Raw genomic sequence first — 9,813 nt, forward strand, 5'->3', positions numbered from 1 at the left:
AAAATCAACAATAAAAAAAGTAAATTTCTTACACAGCAAAATTCTTAAGTGTTACTGAAGCCATAGATGGAATATACCACTTTAAACCTCTCAGGCTCAATTTTTTTTTTTTTTTTTTGCTAATGCACAACCTGCAGTGGTACTTCTGAGTAAAGAAAACTCATAAAATATGTATGTGGGGTAATCAGGTTGTTAGTTTTTAACTGTTGCAAATCGGCAACGCCTGCCTCGAGAGGGTTAATCCATAATATTGTCTCCAGATCATATTATTTATCAGGAGCTGAACCAACCCCATTAACACCCAGCTTCTGTAGTACTGAATGACTCTAATTATAGGTTTGTGTAAATTTCACAATTTATTGCTTGGCTACCTGTCAAACATAACCCAGTCATTCAGCTGGGTAGTTTTTAAATCTATGTGTTACACTAACAGTCTTCTAATGGGACAGTCATTGGCAACAACAAAAGCCCTAAATGTAGTTACAGCTGCACTGAGAAACATTGCAATCAGGGTTCTCTTGTGAATAGAATGCCTATGAGAAAATGGAGAAAATTAAAAGTTGCTGTTAATTCTGCACTTCTCTAAAGTAATGATAAAACCTAAAGAAAATGTAAGAAAATAATAAACAAGCAAAATGTGGAAAAAGCACTTCTTAATAGTACAAAGAGCATTCTATTATTGCTATATATAAAGCAATGAAACAAAACCCTTAATTATCAATTATTATTAATGAACATACATTATCAAAGACATACACACACATTATGTTATATGACTTACATGCATCATCCATAAAGGTTTACATGTAACAATGTTTTATATATACATATATATACATATATATATATATACATATATATATATATATACTTGATTGCACAGTAATCACCGAGAAAATCCTGGAATAAATATATGAAATACACACACAGACCTACACATGCACACACACATGCACATGCAGAGATACACACACACACACACACACACACACACACACACATAAATGTGCACCTACTTTCAACTTTTATGGTGTCCAGTTTGTTGCATGTGTTTGGGTGTCTGTCCTCTAGAGTAGACCATCTGCTCCTTCCTATTTAGTACTTCTATCCCCAGTTGTGCTCCATCCTTCTGGTGGTCTTCCACCCTCATGGCAAACCAGACCCCAATTAGAGAGTTATGCATTGGACTTTTCACTTCTTTCTGGCACATATAATGTTATATTAATTTTTTTCCGTTTCAGTACCCAGCGAGTATGTTAAAGATATGATAATGGTATTTAGCTAATAAGTGAAGAACTTATAATAAAGGTACCAAAGATAATGCTAACTGCTGATTAACAATAATTTTAAAAAAAATCCTGCCTCACACTTTGCTGTGCAGCTTGAGTGCATAATGAGAAACATTATCTAGACCAAGCAGTTTAACTTAACTGCCAGCTTTGTTCCAGTTAAAGCTGCGTGCAAAGGAAAGGACTCGGATGTATGACACGATGTAGTCAAATAAGACTAAACTGTGGCCTAGTTTGCTTTTTTCTTTTTCAACCCAAGATTGCCATAGATCCCACCATCAGCCAGAGGATGGTGATGCCTTGAGCTGTTGATAGTGGAACAAGATTGAAGACTGATGCTAAAAATCAGGATGGATATATTGTGTTGCAGGACTACTGATGAGCTTAGTGGAAGCATTCATGGACACTGGTCCTGATGAAAACTGGAGGTGAATAGGGTGGAGGAGGGTTGCATTAATCTGACACTGAAATGACAGCTGACAGCAGCAGAGAAAAGAACAGTTTTAAATATATAGCTGTGAGCAGGGGCAAGCGGTTTAGCAGGGCACAGTCACCATGGCAACTTGAACTGATCACGGTAAAAGCATGGCTGTAAGGATGGACAGGAAAAAAAATCTTTTTTTTTCATCTGTCCCACTAGTAAAATGCAAAAAAAGAGAAGCTCGATTAGACTACACTAAGTTTATTTTTTATAGATCACAGCTCTAAACCTATTTGGCAGTTTTCCCAACAGTTTTGAATTAACTATGACAAACACATGCTTTCGAAAATCAAATCATATTATTGATGAAATTATCCATTCCAAATTTGTTCAACGATAAAAGGACTGTGATGTGTGAATTTAATATAATTCAAGTCAGATTTGGGTATATTCATCAAAGGTTCAGCGCTTAAACATACTTTCTACTTTATCGCATTAATGGTAGATTGGTGCACTTGAGATGCATTCATGAAAGTTGACTAAAAGAATCAGGTAACTGTCCCCAATCAGCATGCCAAATTCTCAGATTTGACTATACGTGCTAGGTGCTATGAGCTCTAAAAATCTGAAGCTGTTTACTACTGGTGTTCTTCCAGCACCCCAGCATTAAGACAATATCAAAGCCTTATAAACCAGTTTGAATTTCCCTGTCTCAAGCAACCAATAGGTAGTTACCTCAAAGTTGTCCATAGTCCTGCCCCCAACTCTTTGCTTCCTGGGTCACTACTAGATCTAGAATTAAAGCATACTGTTAACACAGACGCTAAATCCACTGCTGTGAACAGTGACTTAATCCAACGTGGGACTTCTAATGTGTTAATGTGTTAAACATTAGCCTTGTACAGTAACTCTGCATTTCTGAGATAAATGGAGTGCATTTTATTTATATTTTATTACTTATTTATATTTATTTTAGCCAGAGAAAAATAACATCTCCTAACAAATGTCTTTAAAAAAAAAAAGCTATGAATGAAATACTGTAAATATTTCCTGCAAATAAACAAATTCAAATTCCATCATTTTTCCACATTACCTGAAGAAATGAAAACTCAGTCATTTGCTTTGGATGACAGTGTTCCTATAGGGATTGGGCATCCTGCTCTTAGCCTATTGCTAATGCAATTGTTACCATTGATCATATGCCCACAGGTCATGATGATGATGATGATAGACAACCATGCAGTGTTTAAACTTTAAGGACAGATTTAAAACTAGCAGAGAATTAATAGGTTTGTGTTACTGTGTTTGCATTGCTTTCTATTTTTCAGTACAGTTAAACTCAAGTGGCTTTCTCTTAGCAATATGTCTGTGAAGGTTCTCAGTCATCCAGGTCATTGTAGTCTAAGGAGCTTGAAAAGAAAAGTATCTGGACTTCTTGAAGTTTTCCTTGAAGATGTATCGGTCCCAGAAGGGCTCTCCACCAATTGCTCTTAGAACTGAAGAAGCTTCTTGGATGAGAGGTGAAACGTCTTCAAGGAAACTTCAAGAAGTCCAGTTTTCTTTCGAAGCTCCTTAGACTTTCTCTTAGCAGTTTACTAAGTTTGCTTCTCTCCTACACTTTATACTCACTTATATAAATATTGTATAAGTGTAAAATTAGCTTTAATGTGACCCATAAGCTACAGGTAAACACTTGAGCCATTTGCCAAGGTACCCAAACCAATTTATGTCCAATTCATAATTTTGCTCGAACGAAAGCTGTCTATGCGCCCTTAATGATTAAGACTTGTGTGATAATCTTCGCTTTAAAAAAAAAAAAAGAGTGCCATGCCTGCTAGTGCATATTGTTTAAACACTACACAACAGTGTGCATAGAAACAGTAGGCTGCGTGTGGGTGTGTACATTCATCTGAGTTTATGTATGCACATCAGAGCTGCCATGGCTAGACATTACCTTCTCCTGACAATGCAATTAAAGCTCTGGTGCTGCATGTAACCTTCTATTTACTGTCCAGGGAGACCAATAAATTGCCCCCATATTTGTCACAATAAAGGAGCCATCAGACTCAAGGAAGTAGGCATGTGTGTTTGAATCTTGATTCGGAGCAGCTGTCCAATTAAACTGATAAGGTGGATATGCACCCAAGGCAGTAACATGCCACCATTTCTGGGAGAGAACAACACAATGTTCCTTAAATGACACTGAGTCCAAAGTCACACTCTCCAGTAGCAAGGTTTATGTAATACCTGTAAAAATGTGTCTATTTTAATGTCTCCATAGCATTTAATTAAAATATCCACTAAGCATCAACTAATGTGCATAAAGACAACAAAGCACTTGTCCAGCTATGATCTCATAACTGTACCATAGGCAGTGCAGACTGTGGGTATTTGGAAAGGAAAACACATGCAACCCAATTTGCAAAGGATTTAACTTTTGTTTGTTTTTTTAACTGTTGATGAAAGTCTTGTTGTTTCAATGTTATTCCATCAATTGAGTCCACAAGTGACTGATTGAGGGTTAAAAGTTGCCAACTAGACTTGGTAGAGTTATCCATCTACACGAAAAATAAATGACCATGCGTGTAATGCAGAAAATAGATGATGTTATCTTCTTAACTAAATCCAGAACCTGATTTCGCAAGCTATTTATATCCCACACCAGACTGAGTTACTTGCAATACTGCACTTTTTTAAAAAAGTAGAGCAACAGACAAAAAGAACAATACATCAATCTTTAAACAAAACTTGTCAGTCTTAACCTTTTCAAACATTTTTCTTTTCCTTGTGTAGGGACTCTGGGACAGAGATTGTTTTTGGGAAAGAAAAATTCAAACGTTGTTTCACTTTTACTACTTTTACTTCACTTTTCAGGGTGAAAATTCATATGGGGTTTGGGTACCAATCTCTACTCATTGCTGTAAAAATAACCTTATATGGACTTCTGTTGTGACAGATGTGACCATAAAGAGATGCACATGGTCAGTGATCATTTAGAATCATAATTAGTTTAAATTAAGGGACAAAAAACCATTTCACACTTTATTAACCATCAGCAGCTCGACTTGTTGAAGCTAGTCAGGTTTTGAATCAAGTGGTCACAGTAAATTCTTGCATGCATGGATACATGTCTGAAATAGAAAATGATTATGTAGGATCATGTATTTTTTGTTTGTTTGTTTGCTTTTTTAGCTGTCCAACTGTTGCCTTCATGACTGCAATTGATCATCAGATTTCTGTTCTTAGTTCACAGGAGTTCCCTGAAATTTAACAGGTTGTGCATTCTGAAATGTTCTTCTCAGGATTATTATAGTGAACAAAACTGAACTAAAAATTAAAACTAGATGAAGATGAAAAATAGCATTCTAGTTAACTGAAATAAAAAAAAGAAAAGTAAAAAAAAAATTGTGAACATGGAAAACTAGCTAAAATAAAAATAAAAATCCATCCATTCACTTCCGCTTATCCTTTTCAGGGTCGCGGGGGGCGCTGGAGCCTATCCCAGCTGTCATAGGGCAAGAGGCGGGGTACACCCTGGACAGGTCGCCAGTCTGTCGCAAGGCTAACACAAGGCTAAAAATAAAAATATCAAAGAAAATATGCGTATTTGTATTTTTAGTATTTGTTAAATTTGGTCAAATGTTTTAGCTTACCTTGCCTGTGGCTTTCATAGACATGCTTATTGAGTGGTGTCAAAAAAGATGTGAGTCAGCTGTTTTGTGTTGTAATATCTGCACTAATATTCTTAAATCTTACCTCTGGCATATGCCCAGTGTACAATAATGTAACTAAAACTAACACTGAAACTAATAACAACTGAACTGAAATGAACATTTCTAAAAAAAATACAAGACAAACTGAAAAGAGCACGCTGACTCTAGAAACTAACTGTATCCAAACTGAATTTAAAAAAGGAAAAATGCCAAAACAACACAAACATACACACAAAAAGCAACCAACCTGCCAACGCGCCCAGCAACTAACCAAACAAATAAGCCAATAAAAAAGCTAGTTACAAAAATTATTAAATCTTTATTAACTGATTCTTTTGCTTTACCTCTTTTACAAAAACTATGCTGTTAGTTACTAATATCCTCTGTACATTATACCAATGACTCTGGCATCAGATCCTTCTGTTCTCTCAGAAATGTTCCCAAGTTGAAATAACTATATTTACAAAGTTTTACAAAGACGTATTATAATAATTAAACTCATTTACATACTTACTTACATCTACACTTAAACACCTCAGAATATGCTACACGTTGATGATTAGATGGGCTATTCTGCATCTAATTACACAACACTGGCATTAAATTAACATTAAAAAATATTTAGAGTTAAAATATTAAACTCAAACTACCTATTCATAATAGATTGTATAATCTACAATTATTCAGCTGTGCTCCTTAAATGCAGTAGAATATCTCCAAATGGCTGGAAAGAAAATTGAAATGCTATTTCTTGTGTGCACCAGTAATGGCATGTTGACATGAACATAACGCATTGAAATATAAACAAACAGTTAGTTTCAAATTTTAAAAAAAGTAATTGACCATGAAAACATAATCATAATAGTTGGGTTGCGGTCACGTGGTTCTGATGACGTGCAGAGGCAGCGCGATTTTTGAGTGGAGGGCGGAAGTAAACATGGAGGACACTGTGGAGAGTCAGGAGAGCAGCTATTGTGCAACTTTAGACCCCGTTTCTCGGGAGAGATATAAACAGATAGTTAAAAAATATATCGGACGTGATCCGTATTCTTTGAAAATGTCCGAATACACCACAGAAGTAAAGGATTTGCCTACTATCGAGGCTGTGGATATCACCAACTACTTGGTCCTCCAGACTTCTTACTACACTAGGCAGCAAATGAAAGCTTTCAAGAGTCTGGAGGCGTACAATTTTTTTGTCAGCGGGTGGGTCCACAACCTTGGAACAAAACGTCTCCGTGATGGATACAGTTTGGTGTTTGCAAGGGTGAGTGTTTGTTCTTATATTGCTTTATCTTAAACACGCTAACAGTTAGCGGTAGCGGCTTTAACGTCAACAAACATGCCACATCCTTAGGACTTCGTTAGAGTGACAGTTGTTTGTTTCAAGGTAAACCATTCTCAGCGGTCTAACGAGACACCTCTGAAGACTTGGGTAATTGCAAAGGAGGATGGAGAAGTGATTGCAGCTCATTGCAATTGTATGGCAGGGTTAGTAGCCTAATTAAGTACGATGTTATTGCAATGAGAACACACACACACACACACACACACACACACACACACACACACACATATACGCATAGGGCACTGCTAGCATTTTGCAGGTGTACTTCAGTAGTAGTGGGGAGAGAGTGTTTTCTTTTAGCTAAGAATTCATCAGCTAAGAATTTGTGTGATTGCCTTAGATCCCTCATGACACTCAGATGCATTTTTCAGATAGAGGGTATATACAAAAAATATATTTATATGTTTCTCACCACAGAAACCTTACATTACGGATATCTTTACTTATCTGTGAAAGGAGACTGTCTGGAATCTGGCAATATAAGAACCATAGCAGTGTACAAAAACCTGTGGTGTGTGCCTGACGGTAATAAGTGCCACTTTTTCTTTTTTTCTGAATAAAATGGTATGGATTTACTCTGTGATTAAAAAATCACAAACATGTAATATGTAACTTGGACCATAATCATTACAGATAATGGCATCTTTTTCTCTTTGACATGATTCTTGTTTGTTTTACATCTCAGCACAATATCTTACCTGGATAAGTGAATGTCTCATTCACACTGAAGTCTTCTGGTTGTGGATTCTCAGCTGGAAGCTGCAGTTCGGGGTTCTCCACTGTCACTAGGCTCAAATCCGGGCTCTCAGCCGTCTGTTGCATATCCAAAATCGCCTCTGCACATCGATGCTGTTCTGCCTTAAGCTTCATTCTTTTCTCTCGTTTGAGAACTGATTCCGATCTGGGTTTTCGTTCGTAGCCGAGATTGACCGTCGGAGCCCAGTCCTCCGACTCTTCGTCATCCAAAGCACTTGGGCAGCCTATAGTCCCAATCAAGTCAATATTAGACTACTAACTTAAAAGCACTAAGTAAACGAGAATTTAACGACAACCTAATGCTAATAAGTTCGTTTGCAAACATAACATTACCTCTGACGAAGTGGTCGCTGCAGACACGGGCATTGGCAGACTCTGCTCCTCCCGACTGTAAACGTAAATTTAAAATCCATTTTTTCCTACGTTTTTCGGTTAGAATTTTCCATTTTTCTCCTCTTCGTTGGGCTATTTTTGGTACCCTAAAATACCGTTTATCAGTTTCTCTGGTCGACCTACTGGAGCATCCGTAAACACAACAGGACATAGGCATTTTGCGTACTGTCTATCTGTGATTTTGCGCTTATCTTTTTCACTTCCGACCGCCAGTCAAATTTCGCGCTTTACGTCGACGTCACGTCTACGTCAAATGAAACCTAGCTATAGTCCTAAAAATAACTTTTGTACACAAGGGTTAAAGACAACAGCTGTACAAGGATTTGGTCTAATTTTACAGGTAAAGCTCACAGAAAAATGTTAAGCAACCAGATGTTTCATTTAGGATTATATCTGGTTAATTTCAACAACGTCCATTCACTTTCTCCAGCTGTTTTTAAACCTTGGCCAAGATTAAAGATTTTTACATGGTACATGTTTCAGAATGAGAATGGTGACAAACTGACTGAATCAAATAACTTCTACTTATATTTTCAGCTTTCCAAGAAATTTAGATCATTCCACACAGGAAAATGTTCTTCACTCACATCTTTCAAAAGGTTTGATTATTTCATTTGTGTACTTAAAAAATGCAGAGGATATTTGACTACAAAAAAGGTCATGGAATGCATCTCAAGGAAGACTTCATTGAATTATATAGCGGCAGTATAGAATACACAACTATATATTTATAGTGAAATATAGTATCACATGGATGTCCAGGAGTAATGCTTTGCAATTTGCACCTGGTTACCACTATAGTAGGTGGTCTCAGGAGGGGGTAGATTGGGGTTTTGACCTTTGTGTGATGTTATTTTGACAAGTATGATGACATTTTGAAATAGATAGTGTGAAAAGGTTGTTCAGCTGCAGTGCTGATGTGTATATAGCAAGTTTTGGCGCCTGTTAACCAAGAAAACCACAAAAAAAATTAAGAAGACATTTTTTTCCAAATAATTTTGCCACTATAAAGATAATGAGATTTTTTTTTGTCATTTCTTTTTTATAAGAGATAGATAGATGCTAAGATAGATGTTAATTTGAGCTAATACATTTTAAATTAAGAATTTTGTTCTGTGCTAGATATGTATAAACTACAAGTTTATACAAAATAAATGCAAAAAACCTGAGAAACATAATATAAAAACATGATTTTCTAAAAACCACAAAAAAAGCTAAGAAAAATCAGAATCTGTGACTGACATCATTCCACTTTATCCTAGTTTTTGACACTGTATTATAAAGGGAATTTCCGCAGTCTCAGCACATGAGTTTTTTCTGCTATTCATATTCTGACACAACTCAGAGACAGACAGAAGCACAGCACTATTCTCAAACTATTTTTCTACACAACTGGGTAGGAATATACAAAGGTATCATCACTCCTGAGTACATGTAGGTTAAGGTCTAGACTTGCCCGTCAATGTGATTTATGAGAGGTTGAACATTTACACCTTGGCTTTCCCTTACTGTCTGACCAAGTCATTCATCAGGCTCCGGATAATGAATGGACTTGTTCTTTGCGCTGGAGCTAACAAGACGGTTGGGTCCTTAGAGTTCAGTAAAACGAGATTACAACCAGTGGTCAAGCGCAGGAAAAGGGAGCAACTCCTTCTGGAGTTGGAACAGGAGCAATAAGCTGCTCTGTTTGTGCGTGCGTGTGTGTGTGCGTGTTTTGGGGGGGGGGGGATGATGAAGGCAGCATTATTGTGTTTCTTGCAAAATTATAGTCTCCAAAATGGCGATGCAAAATGAGAAGTTACTAGTTTTAGAAGAAAGAATTATGGTCATAGATGAAAGATGAATTAGAGTGCAAAGAACAACATACACTGTTGAAAATAACCAGTCCTCCAC

The 9,813-nt window shown here is 36.7% G+C and overlaps 1 protein-coding gene across 2 annotated transcripts; it reads right to left on the reverse strand.

Annotated features, from left to right (window-relative positions):
• Window positions 1-448: 448 nt before the first annotated feature.
• Window positions 449-8,110, reverse strand: LOC309702835 (uncharacterized protein). Of its 2 annotated transcripts, XR_014275761.1 has the most exons (5): window positions 7,861-8,110; window positions 7,470-7,751; window positions 2,446-2,502; window positions 1,017-1,145; window positions 449-533 (listed from the first exon to the last, which is right to left on the reverse strand). XR_014275761.1 is itself a non-coding variant. In XM_082527453.1 (3 exons), the coding sequence occupies exons 1-3, from the start codon at window positions 8,075-8,077 to the stop codon at window positions 2,447-2,449; spliced, it is 555 nt and encodes a 184-aa protein (XP_082383579.1). In that variant the 5' UTR covers window positions 8,078-8,110; the 3' UTR covers window positions 1,877-2,446. The 2 variants fall into 2 exon arrangements, 1 of the variants encoding a protein (XP_082383579.1); XM_082527453.1 differs by lacking the exons at window positions 449-533; window positions 1,017-1,145 and having other exon boundaries at window positions 1,877-2,502.
• Between the last annotated feature and the right edge of the window lie 1,703 nt (window positions 8,111-9,813).

The sequence above is a fragment of the Aulonocara stuartgranti genome, assembly GCF_965226115.1.
Source record: "Aulonocara stuartgranti genome assembly, chromosome: 1".
Taxonomy (NCBI): Eukaryota; Metazoa; Chordata; class Actinopteri; order Cichliformes; family Cichlidae; genus Aulonocara; species Aulonocara stuartgranti.